At 35.9% G+C, this 13405-nt stretch overlaps 1 protein-coding gene across 1 annotated transcript in view; it reads left to right on the forward strand.

Moving 5' to 3' along the window:
* Positions 1 to 2073: 2073 nt before the first annotated feature.
* Positions 2074 to 13405, forward strand: part of ARMC3 (armadillo repeat containing 3) — a gene marked incomplete at its 3' end in the record, with an annotated part of 48745 nt that continues 37413 nt past the window's right edge. Inside the window, exons 1-6 of the mRNA XM_080338721.1 lie at positions 2074 to 2299; positions 7005 to 7122; positions 9070 to 9195; positions 10952 to 11020; positions 11335 to 11510; positions 12836 to 13030. Of these exons, the coding sequence (XP_080194847.1) occupies positions 2252 to 2299; positions 7005 to 7122; positions 9070 to 9195; positions 10952 to 11020; positions 11335 to 11510; positions 12836 to 13030 (732 nt within the window). The 5' untranslated portion in view covers positions 2074 to 2251. The remainder of the gene's footprint in view (positions 2300 to 7004; positions 7123 to 9069; positions 9196 to 10951; positions 11021 to 11334; positions 11511 to 12835; positions 13031 to 13405) is intronic.

The raw sequence follows: 13405 nt of genomic DNA on the forward strand, positions 1-13405 counted from the left end.
CACTTTCCATCCATCATCTCATAATTAAAAAAAAAAAAAAAGTATAGTGACTAGAGGTAAGTGGATATCTCAGATTTGCAATCTAAGAAACTATTCACACTGAGCAGAGAGGTTCCTAGAGAATAAAATGAAGTACAGGGATAGTGGCCACAAACCTTTCTGTGAAGAAATCTTTCCTAATATCTGATCTGAACCTTCTCTGATGCAACTTGAGGCCATTTCCTCTCGTCCTATCATTTGCTACTTGGGAGAAGAGACCAACAGCCTTCATGCTACAACCTCCTTTCAGGTAGCTGTAGACAGCGATAAGGTCTCCCCTCAGCCTCGTTTTCTCCAGGATAAACAGCCCCAGTTCCCTCAGCTGCTCCTCATCAGACTTGTGCTCCAGACACCTCACCAGCTTCGTTGCCCTTCTCTGAACTCTCTCCAGCACCTCAGTGCCCAGGTCCTTTTCCTCCAGGCAGCTTTCCAACCACTCTTCCCCGAGCCTGTAGCACTGCCTGGGGTTGTTGTGACCGAAGTGCAGGACCCAGCACTTGGCCTTGTTGAACCTCATACAATTGGCCTCAGTTCATTGATCCAGCCGGTCCAGATCCCTCTGTAGAGCCTTCCTACCCTCCAGCAGATCAACACTCCCACCCAACTTGGTGTCATCTGCAGATTTACTGAGGGTGCACTTGATCTCCTTGTCCAGATCATTGATAAAAATATTAAACAGAACTGGCCTCAATACTGAGCCCTGGGGATCACCACTCGTGACCAGCTGCCAACCTGTCCAGGCCATGAGCAGTCAATTTCTCCAGAAATTAATTAATTAATCAATCTCATTAATTACACTTAATTACTAGTGAATAGAGTTTTAGATTTTAAAATTAATTTTTCAGTTAACCTAGACCCAACATTTAATCACATTTAAAAATCTAAATCCTGCTACAATTTTTTTCTGAATTCTAAATATATTGAATAGTAATTTGAGAATCAAAGATATGTGTACTGTAAACCTACTGAGGAAAAGATAACATGCAGTTATCATGGAAAGAAAGAGATTTGAATAAGAAGTTCTTTTATGGGTCAGTAGCCTTTCAATACCTGTACACATTGATTGTCTGCGATAATTAAAATTCAATGCAGAAGACACATTTTTAATTATCAGTAAGCCAAAGAATTCCACGTGCCTCGTTGCCTCAAGTCAGAGAATGACCGCTGAATACAGAGAGCTTTATGGGAACAAAGCTAACAACATTTGATGGCAGATTGCATTGAAATCCAGAATAGTAACTGCATCAAGGAAACAGACTGAGGGACATAATCCACGATAAAGTAATTGTCCTCTTTGTCCTCATACGGCTTTTTTAGTATTACCAAGGAACCAAAACTTTCTGCACATTTCACTTTCACACAGTGTTAAAGCAAACCTAAGTTGGGCAGAACTTGAGTTATGTTCTATGCATAGCTAGTGCTAGTGGGTCATGTGGCACTTTACTTTTGCCTGTAGCTTAACTGGAAGGTTCTGCTGAAGTTTTGCGAGGCATATGAAATTAGGTCTTACATCCACTTGCTTTAGAAGCTACTGTTAGATGCAGCTGTGAAGGTCTTCCTGTTTCACATGCACATGTGCTAAAAGGAAAAAAGCAAAAGACAAGCCAGACTTGGTGTAAATAGATGTAACTTTTTTAAAATCAGTGAAATTTGTAGTGTGCAGACCTGTTTCTTAATAACTGCAGACCTGAATTTGTCTTCTGTGAAATATGAACAGAGAATTCTAATTGAATTTGAGCCACATTTTTAAGGTAGAACTTATTTGTACATTCTGCAGTTGTATAGAATGTTTGCAAACATAGAATGTATAGACAAACATGGGGAAATACCCTACTGGGACGTTCAAGTTCATGTGTGATTTATGTATGATGTATAGATGCAGATAAAACAAGCTTACAGAAAAGCATGTCCTATATATTTCCACCATATTACAACTTGAGCCTGTAATGTCTCAGATCTTTCTTTTTAGCTATGTATTTTGTTGACAGATATATTTTACCAAATTTGTTTCAGTGTTAGAAAGTTTGTTATGTTTATAAGGGACAACATTCTGCATAGAGTTACTATGTCAAAGAAATCTTCAAATTGATTAGGTGGGTCAAATGAATGAGAAAGTCTGTCTTAAAAGCTTTCCTAAGTCACTGGTAGACTGATTGCTAAAACACAGAAGGGAGTTTGTTTGTCTGCTTTTATTTTTGTTTTTGTTTTTAGAATGGGTAAAAAAGTGAAGAAGGAAGTAGAGCCTCCACCCAAGGATGTGGTAAGTTTATAAACTGCTATGTGCTATAAAATAAACATTACACAATTACAGGCCCAGCTCTACCATCCTTTCATAGTTCCTTACTCTCTTAACTTACCCACATTATTCTAAAAATGTCTTTTAAAGATGATTCTGTTTTCTGCTTTTCTTGGACAGCATACAAACCAGACTGACTGGGCCTGTGTAGTTCTTAGTTGAGATTGTTGTCTTTGACGGGCTTTGCAAATGGTAATGTATGAAACAATTCAGGCTTCTTTTTATTTAAAGAACAACATTAGCTTTCCATTTGTAAAAATCAAAGGAGAAAGGAGAAGAGCAAGTGGAAATCTGTCTGTCTTTTCCACTGTGGAGACATTCGCTTTTTTTAAGGATGAAAGGGTTAAGAGCTTAGATGGATCCTCAGAGTTTTTTACTGAATACAAAATTTTGCAGATCTTTTGAGTGACAGTACTACATATTCTGGATCTTTTGCAAAGATCCACAGTCTTTAGCAACAGTTCAGGTTTTTCTGGTATCATTGGAAGTGCTGCAGTGAGAAGTACAGGAGCTGAAGCCAAACATGGAATAATGGTGGTATATGACTTTTTTTCAAAAGGTGGAGTTTAAGGGTCTGACACTAGCACACTTTTCAAGAGTTTCTCTAAATTCACAAGGCACAAAGAGACCCCCCAAGAGACAGTAGTGCAAGTTTAATTGGTTTATTCAGAAAGAAGTAAGGGAAATGAGACAGAAACATTGAAAAGAGTATAATACAAATTCTGTGCCAGATAATAACTAAGGTGATGAAAAGGAGCATGAGGCTCACTGTGAAGTTCAGTACATTGTTTAAAAAAAACCAATGGGTTTGTCTGTGAAGAGTGATGGTACTGTAAGAGCTTTTTCAAAGGCTGTAGTAAAGTTGGTCAGAAAAAACTACATCACAATTTGAATATTAAATAAACAGAAATAATTTTGACTAAGACAGTAATATCCAATAGCCATGATGTCACTGAGGCATAGCAATTGATATCAGGTTTTGCCCAACTGTTCTTTGGGAAGACGAATATTACAAATGTAATTCGTAAACTTCAATCAATAATAAAGCCTTCTGGATGGAGACTTGACATAAAACTTCAGCATGAGAGGATAAATTGATCTAAAGCCAATTCTGTATGAATAATGTAGAAAATCAGGAGGAGACACAAAGAAAGTGCATGTGGATATGAGTAATTAAAACAGGCCTGAAGAGTTAAAACTAAGTATCTTTGCAATCTAAAAAAAGAAAATGAAGGGCATTACAGTAGATTTAAGGCATACAGGTGAGCTAATCCCCTCCAAAGTAATAAAAGTTGACTTTTTTCAGTAAATATCTAGAAAGTCAGTGCAAGCACCACCACAATTGCTATATCTGAAAGACACATTAGAGTTTCAGGAGAAGAACACGGTACAGCCTCTTAACTACTACAATGAACGATGAATAATGTTAGAGAAGATATTAAACAAATGAAAACATTAAAATTATAGAAAATGTCAGTAAAACTACTAAAAAAGAAAAAATTGCAAACAGTGAAGTCTAGATGGCCTATGCAGGTTTTGTGTTAGTTTTTCCCCTTACTGTACTTCAGGTGAGTGTATCTCTTCTAGCAGTCCTATCAGGAGAAAAAAAAAACCTGAATGCTGCATAACAAAACAGTATTAAACATGAAAATTGATTATTGTTTAGCTGTAACTGTCAACCAAGAAAGTCTTCTAGCTATGATAAATTTGTTAGTAGTCATCATGTAAAATCAAATCTCAAAACTTTAAATTTCACCTGGATATTTCAGATGGCAGGAAATGAGATGCAGACAAAATGAAAGATATATTAACTATTATCTTCTGATTGATAATCTGCTTATGAAAATGTCAAGTCCAAGAAAAGATGCCTTGAGATAATACGGACAGGCTTATAATAGAGAGCCTTTGTGCATGTGGAATGCTCTGAGAATATATGGTGTTGCAGATGATCGCTATTTTTTATAGATCTTTAGAAACAGGTGGAAAACACATCTCTTAGCCTAGCCATTGCCTATACGTTTCAGAAACTATTCCCAAGGACTCTGTTTTCCCTGCCTGTCAGAATTTGTCTATTACTATTACCTGTTCTGAGAATTGGGCTTCTCCAGGAAAAATATTTAACTTAATTTGAATTTAAAGGATTTTTTAAAAAATGACAGCATGATTTAAGAATAGAGTAATGGCTGATAAATACATCCTTCAAAAGATGGGATTTACATCTAAATGGGAAAACAAAAAGCCCCTTGCACTTCCAAATGAGAAGTAAAAGTACAATGTCACAATGCACCAAAATGCTTTGGGAGTGAACTAGCAAGGATACAAAAACCAGCAATAAAGCTTTTACAAATTGACTAGAAGCAAGAAGCTGCTTAGAGGGACACAATTAAGTTATTAAAGTCATAAAAGAACAGGAAAATCACTTATTTTTGTGCCAAAAGACAAAGGCATGTAGCAAATCACTAAAATGAATGTGAAGAAATTGCCCAAATACGAATATAGTATTTGCCCAGGTCTAGTTCTAACTGAAAAATAACTAAAATCTGGAATTGTGGTACAGTTACTTAAGGTATTTAATGTGTACCCTTTGTACTAGAGGAATGGATGACAGAAAATTTCATTTTCAAAAAGAAGTACATCAGTAATTACAGAAAGTTTGTCTTCCATGCTCTGTTAGTGTGTTAAAATAGTTACATAAGGGGGGCGGGGGGAAGTGCAGGGAAGGATAAATGTTAGAGTGATGGGGGAGGATCAATGCTGCTTGTGTAGAGGAAAGTTTGATCTCTGAAATCTATTTGAATTCTTTAGAGGAGTCAGTGAGTAAGTGGATAATTGTGATCAGGTTGATACAGTTATTTAGCTTTTTAAAAAGTTTTTATATCAGCCTCTTCACTCCCATAAACACTAGCAGGTAAAAAGAGATTTCTATCCTGGCATTAATGCAATACTGTCTGGTTATAAAATAGAAAGCAAAGGTGAGAAAGCAAGTCACTGCTCAGATTTCATAACAGAGAGAGGTTGCCAGTGGGATGTCATGAGGTTTTACTCTGCGACCTGTGTCATCCAGTCTATCAGAATTAGTGGGGATACTTTCATGAAAACGGCAGCCAGTTTCTAAGGAGGGAAATGAATAAATACAGCATTTCAAAGTCCAGAAATAAAAGGCAAACCACCATGTCACTAGCAGATGCATTATACAGGCACATGTTGAATGCCAGTAACAGTTCTGGTGTTTCCATCTCAGAAAAGGTACAGTTGAACTGTAGAAAAATACTGAGAAGGACAACAAGAATAGATAGTGGTTTCTGTATTAAGAAAGATCAAAGAGGTTTTTTCATTCCCCAAAGGAAATGGCTGTGAGGCGAATATCATAGAAACTTACAAAATTATGAGTATACAGAGAAGGCAAAGGGGTGTCATTTATTTCACTGTTTCTTATGGTGGATGAACTGTGGAGGACAAATAAAATTATCAGGAGCTAAGTTTAAAGCAAAGAAAAGGCACAACTATTTGCATGACTCTTAAACCATGATACTTGTGTCTCAGAATATTAAGAGTGACTAAAATACAGATGACTTCAAAAATTATTTACCCAATTTACTGCTGGAAATTTTATTCTGGACTTTTTGAACACAGAGATAACATCTCTAGCTCACCAGTTCTCTCTGTTACAGAGTGTGGGTGTCTAGAAGGGAACACAAGCAAGTTTAATAGTCTGCTTGCCCACCCCTGTGACCAGACAGGATAGTGGGCTAGATGGTCTTTGGTCTGACTAGAAACATATTTTGTAGTACCTTCAACTTCAACTAAGTTAAGCTGATGGAAGCAAAAAAACCCACCAAACAACATAACAAACCAAACAGCCTACAGTTTCTGATGGCTCTGAACTCAAATGTATGCAAAAATCACAACCGAAGACATATAGGTGTTTTTGAATTGTAGCTTTCTTTCTAACTTGCTTTTTTAAAATAGTACAAACTGAACGTTGGAAATACTGTTGCTTATAAACCAGTTAAATTTCTGTGTTAAATTCAAGGTTTGTTGTAACTTAAGGCCTCTGAGAGAGTTCAGCAATGGAAATGGATAGTTTGGATCATTTCTAGCTGGATGAGCAGAGATCGTATCATGGAAAAACTTCAGCTAGTACAAGATCACGGTGAGGAAGTGAACTGAGCTGAGGATGGCACAGGAAGAGTCCTTTTGTTTCTTTAAAGCAACCACAAAGTATTAATGCCACAGAGCAGCCAAATCCTCTTCCTTGTACAGCACTTAAGTTCACAGGCTCTGTGCACAGCTGCTCAAAAGAAACTTCTCGTGTTCGGTTCCAAAGGCAAAGCCACACAATGTTCTTACATATGTAACAGAATTACATAGTTTGTTGCCTTCAAGACTTCCGAGATGTACAGGGAGATGTTAAAGTTTTCCCAAAATCTTCATAAGGGATGATACCATGTTTATATTTGGAAGTAAATTACTCTTTCTTATTTTTCAGCAATGTCTCAAATTGTTATTAAAAAAATAATTTCTCCAAGTAAATAGCAACTCATGTTAATATTTCTAATTCAGTGTAGATCTCAAAATAGATTTTTTTTTGGTGAGATACGGAAGTCTACTGCAGCACATGGGAAGGCTCAGTAGAAATCAAACTGTTCTTTCCTTTTTTTGTTTGTAGTTTGATCCTTTAGTGATTGAAAGCAAAACAGCAGCAACGGTTGTGCTAATGCTTAGTTCTCCTGAAGAGGAAGTTTTGGCCAAAGCATGTGATGCTCTATATAAATTTACATCAAAAGGTGGGTCATTTTGCAGTGAGCTTTATGTTTATTTTGATAGTAGTTCACAACGTATTAGTTTTGTAGCACTGACATCTTAATTACATGTCAAAGGTCTCTGTCAGGCTTTGGAATTTTTCTGAAATATCTATTAAACCTTTATTTGCAGTTATAAAGAAGTCCTGTGGTTTACTTGAAGGAAATTTTTATTATTTTGCTGTAGAATTTTACATTCTTGTTTAATAGAGCTTTGTTTAAATATAACTTAGATCTGTTTTATTATGAGCAACAGACCTACATCAGGGAGAGAGTTCTCTTGTTTATTTTACAGTTTGAAACTTTTATACCAGTAGTTATTTCAAGGTTCAGTTTTCAATGAAAATTACTTTTTAGCCTGTTTCTGTTATTTTTGCATATAGCTCTTATGTCAGTACTTCAGTGACAGATGATTTATCAGACACTGCTCAGCCTTATTGATGAAGCTTATTTCTGTATGTGTTGGGAATCTAACAAGTCTCCAAGGTTCCAAATCTTCCAAAGGTCCCTGTGTTATCTATAGCTAAGTGTCATGTTCCGGGTACCCAGAAGACAACTGTATAATGAAGGCTCAAAATTATGTAGCACATAATTTCCTAAGTTGCCTGCTACTCATTCCATGCCAGCCACTCAAACTGGTATACATTGGTAGCATTCCTGGTATAATTAATCAGTTTAAATATTAATTTCCATTTAATTTATGCTTTCTTAAAAATGTATGGGTTTATGTGCTGATTGTTGTACTGATGGCAGTTATCAACACTGCTAAAGTTGTGAGAGAAGAGCTGAAGGCTTTAACAGTTGGCCAGGAATCACTGGGTTCTGAAAGATGTTTAGGTTCAGCTTAATATGCCAAGCTTGGCTGAGGGCGTGCAACCAGATTTTGAATATGTGAGGAGAGAATTTGGACTGTTGGGAGGCAGCTATTTACCACACACCATAAACTCTTGTTGGCTCCTTCCCTGCTGTCCACAGTAACATATGGCACACTGCAAGAGGACAGATACTTAATTTTTCTGTTTCTACTAAATGTATAATTCTTTAAATTGTTAATGGAGATATTCCTGCAATCTGCCAGATGAGAGTGTAACTTTGCGGTGTGGCACAAGAGAAGGAGTTGTTTTCACTGTGCAGTTTATTTATTTATTGAATGCTACTAGTAAATTAAGTCTCATCCCTCAATAAAAAGTAATTCTTGTATTTTAATTGTGTTTTGGCCTGCGAATGAGCATAGTTCTCCAGTTTCTTCTCACACTGGTCACTTGTAGCCAGAAAAGGACAGGCATGGTTCATTAGGAAATTAATTATAACTCTGTTGTGGGAACTGAGAATAGGAGTAGGTTTGCGATTTTGTTTCTTGGGTTTTCTGTTTTTTGAGTGAGCAGGAACAGAAGGCTGTAATCATACAAAAATACTTCTGTTCTTTGCCTGGGCAGAACCTATGCAGCTACAAAGTGGTCCATTCTCAGGTGGTAGAAACCTCAGGTGGGATTTAATGATCCGAATCCTGGTAATTGCTTCAGTTGAGAGGTCATGCAGATCTGCAGGATGAATTAACTGTTATTTTGAGGAAAATAAAATCGATAGGTAAGAAAAGAGGAAAATAAGATGAGATTCTTAATTATATCATTCACTTGTACTTTGCTAATTCGAAAGCTGTCCTTTGTGCAGGCTCCAACAAATGAGTTGGGTGTCCAATGGACAGAAGCATCCTTTGCTTTACAAATGTGAATTAATCCTAGATACTATTAATCCTTGATACTATTATTTGACACCTTTATTTGGTGTATAGATTAGACGATCTCCCATGGTCCTGACCAGTCCTTTGTTCTTTGATCCTATAGCCCAAAATAAAGATGGGTAGCTATTTGTTACATTAGAACTGTGAGCTTGTTGCATTTTTATAGAACTTTTAACCTAACTACTCTTCAGGTGATGAAAACAAAGTGACACTTCTTGGTCTCGGAGCAGTGGAACGTCTATATAAACTCATCTCACATGAAGATCCAATTGTACGCAGAAATGCCATCATGGTATTTGGTATCATGGCTTCTAATGGTAAGAGTCTCCATTTTTTCGTATTTTTCAATGTGAATGTATGTGGTCATCAAAGCAGTAGGTGTCCCATGGGGAAAAAAATCCTATATTAACAGCCCAGAATCAAAGAACAAATTCAGCTAGAGTGAACTCCACTGATTTTGAAAAAAAATTGCATGACAAGTTTATTTTCCACCAACTCTTATTTTGTTTCGATGGGGCTAAATTGGAACAGTTCATTACTGGAATTATGTCTATAAAAAGCCTGACTATGTAAGATGGCCACCAGTGTGGACATGACACACTCATCTCTTTTGCAAAAGTTGCAAGAGAAGGATACAGTAGTATTTATCATCTACAGAAAATGCTATGGTTAAAGATCAGTTGTTACTTGAGGCATTAGTGTAACTACAGTCATAATAGAGAAAATGTGTTAAAGTACCTAGCTCAAGCATTAAAGGCAAAAAAGCCCTGAACTATCAAGCACTGACATGCTTATTTACCCAGGTTCTTTGGTGGGTCAGTGCTGCTGTAAATGTTTTATTATGTGTACCTGAGCTGGTGAAACTCAAGCAGTCTTGAGTATCTCCCAGAGACATTGCATTCACGGCAAGGTAGCATATCTGCTGTAGCCATACCATTATTAAATAATTTAACCACAGTATATGCAGATTTTCTTCTACCTTTTTATAAGGTGAGAATGGATGTATTGCATCCATACTGGGTGGCTGAGCAGCACATAATCTAGCTGCAGTGAGTGGTAGGCAGACGTACCTGAAGATGAAAGAATAAGCGATGTCAGGTTAACTTTCAGTGGCTGTTATTTTTATATTGCTTTATGAATTTACATCTAATTGATATAATTAATCAGGTCTTATTTTGGTAGATGTTCTACCCAATTGCCTTCCATGGTGGTATCCTAACCACTCTTTAAGTCTTTTCATCAACTGCTACCTGCTTTTCATGTTGCACCGAACCTTATGCTCTTTACCTTACTTCCAACTCAGCACCAGCATGTAGTTACTCCTGTCAGACCTTGGCTTCCAACACTGCTGCACAAATGTGGATTTGAATGACTGAAGATCTTCTGTTTATACTCACATCTTAACTGTATTTTTTCTTTTAAAGTAAATTCAACTCCTACCTTTTTTTTTTTTTTATGTTTCAACACCATAATGTACTGATAGTAACAACACAGTCCTGTAACATAACATGAAGTCTGTCCCAAAGAATGTTTTTGGTTATTCTGTCCAGTGGTTCTGGTTTTGCTAGTTTGCCATTGACAACAATAAAAATGCATTCTGAAAGTCTTTACTGTTATTTTAATAAGACATATCTAATTCATGTTTTCAATTTGCAGTTTGTACTGTATTAGCATAAAATTAGAAAGTGGAGACCTGTCAAATAATGGAAGGATTGCTTTTAGTTTGATAACTTTAACCACAAAGAATTTGAACTGTTGGAAAAGATTACTTTGATAACTAAAACTGTGCAATATTTAATCAGAACCTGCTAGATCCAAATATTTTGAAGTATTGAGGAACTTCCTGTATATCAAATGTGAAAGAATGTTGTCTGGTACTTGAAAATGTTCTATCTGCCCATTATGATCTTGGTATAACTTGGTATAACTTCAGTTGTATGTCATTCCCAGTCAGATCTTTTTGTCACTCTGGGAGTAACCATAAGTACATCTCCCTTGGAGCAGAATCTGTTTTTTCACTCAGCCAAGATTGCCAAACAAAAGACTTCATTATTTGTATTTATTTCATTGTAGATGATGTCAAGAAGTTACTAAGGGAACTGGATGTCACGAATTCACTTATATCACAGCTGGCACCAGAAGGTAGCTTGTAATCTTCATTCTTTGTGCAACAATACAATTTATGATTGCCACTTGATCAGACGATAGATTTTCCTTATAACTTATAATTTGTCATATTACATGTTAAATAGGTAATTACTTTTATAGGAGTAGCTCTTTTACTCACTGAGTAGTGTTTTATGTTGTACAGATGGAGCAACATGTTTCTGGAGATGCCAGATATGATTAACAGCTATTATTTATTGACCTCAAATAATATTTTAAACCATTGTAGTAGTGAACATATACTGTGACTGATAAAACTTGATCAAACAGTTTCTTTTTTTTCCCCACAGAAGATGTAGTTATCCATGAATTTGCTACTCTCTGTCTAGCACATATGGCTGTTGAACATACTACTAAAGTACACATATTTGAGCAAGGTGGATTAGAACCACTTATCAGGCTGCTTGGTAGCCCTGATCCTGATGTTCAGAAGAATTCAGTTGAATGTATCTACCTCCTGGTGCAGGTAAAGTTTTTTGTTGTCATTTTTAACTACAGAGGTAGAGAAGCACTTCGCCCCACACTCCCTATTCTCTATGGGGTTAATAATTTTAAAATATTTATTTCCTTTACTCCTCCATGTTCATCAATGTATTTGAAAACATTACACTCAAGTCCTTGATTGTCATGTCTGTTAGGAATACAGCTGATTTGGCTCTAATTCTCTTGAACTTAAAGCAATTAGCCGTGCTGCACAACATTCTAAGTGAGATCACAATAAGATTCACATTTTTTTAATTAAATATTAATTTGTTTTCTTGGTTGGAAAATGTTAATCTCATTAATGAGAGTTATAACCTGTCTATCCAAAAGGTTGGAATAATCCTGTAAATTAAGGAACTAGCAATTGCATTGTGCCTTGTTTTGGCCAGCAAGTCCATAGTCACAATTTTGAACATCTTTGTAATGAAAGGTGAATGCTGTCAACAGCTACTTTCCATACGCGGTGGAATAGATTTGTTATTGGCTACTTTCACACTGAGTACTAATGTCATCCATATGCTGCTTAGCAAAAGAATGGTGCATTTGTATGGCAGTTCTCTTCCATGGCTTAAGCGAGTCAATTCAATAATGAATTCAGTTTATAACTCTATCTCTTTTGGGGCATCAGAGCATGTCTATTCAGAATCACATTTTACTCTTTCTCCTTTTTTACTATCTCATTGTCTTTGTTGCAGGGTATATCTGGATAACTGCACCTGGTGCTTGCTTACATTGATAAGGATAATTGCATACTGCACATGTGCAATAAGCTATTTAAAAGCAAATTGTAATTTATTTATGTTTTTTCTACTTTAATATAATCTATTAGTCTTTTATTAAGCTGTACATACACTGCTTAAAGTTGAAATTTTAAATTGTCATTTTATAATTACTAAAACAAAAGAAGATATAACCAGGCAACCACAGTAGAGTGCAAAATCTATTTACCCCTACTAAGGTAAATAAAAATGATGCAACTAAATTTTTAAAACTTTCTCAGAGAAACATGTATGTTCAGACAAACGTGGCAAAACCAAGAGTAAACAGGCTTCCTTAGACAGGACTAGATTCTGTAGTGTGTGCTTTAGTTGTGCAAAAAGCTTGGAATTTGAGGTCAGTGGGGCTTGATTATATTAAGTTTATTGCTTAGCTGAAAGGAAAGAAATCTTCCAAACTGGAGGTTCTGGAATATTGACTTATTTTTGTATGCTTGAAATCAGATTTTTGATGTTCTTTCTGTAAAGTCAGGAATTGATGTACAGTTATATTCTTGATCAGTAACATTCTTTGTTGAATATTTTACTGCAGGATTTTCAAAGCTGTGCTGCAGTTCGTGGACTGAATGTAATTCCACCCTTGCTGGAACTACTGAAATCTGAGTACCCAGTTATTCAGTTGTTAGCCCTTAAAACCTTAGAAGTAATTAGCAAAGACACAGAAACCAGAATAACACTGAGGGAAAATAAAGGATTAGAATGTCTTCTGAAGATTCTGGAAACTAATGTACAGTTTATTTATCTTAAAAGCTTTTTGTTCTTGCTGCTAATGTTGTATGACTAATGAGAAATATTATTCATGGTATAGAAGAGTGATAAAAGAAGAAAGAGCTCCTCATTTGGAGCTAACTATGATAGAAATAGGATAAGCAAGGATACCTAGCTTACAAAGAAAGAGAGCAAAAGGATTCACCAAAATGTTTATATTTGTTTTATTGCTTTATTGCTATTAGTAATACTACTTTGCATTTACTGTCCATTTCTCCAACTGTTGTAAATATCAGAAAAAATTCACCATCTAGCTTTTTATACCATGTTTTCCTAAGATTTTTTTATTATATGCTGAACACTGGAACTGTTTCTTAGTTTGAATGTTGATTTT

The sequence above is a fragment of the Nesoenas mayeri genome (genome assembly GCF_963082525.1).
Source record: "Nesoenas mayeri genome assembly, chromosome: 2".
NCBI lineage: Eukaryota > Metazoa > Chordata > Aves > Columbiformes > Columbidae > Nesoenas > Nesoenas mayeri.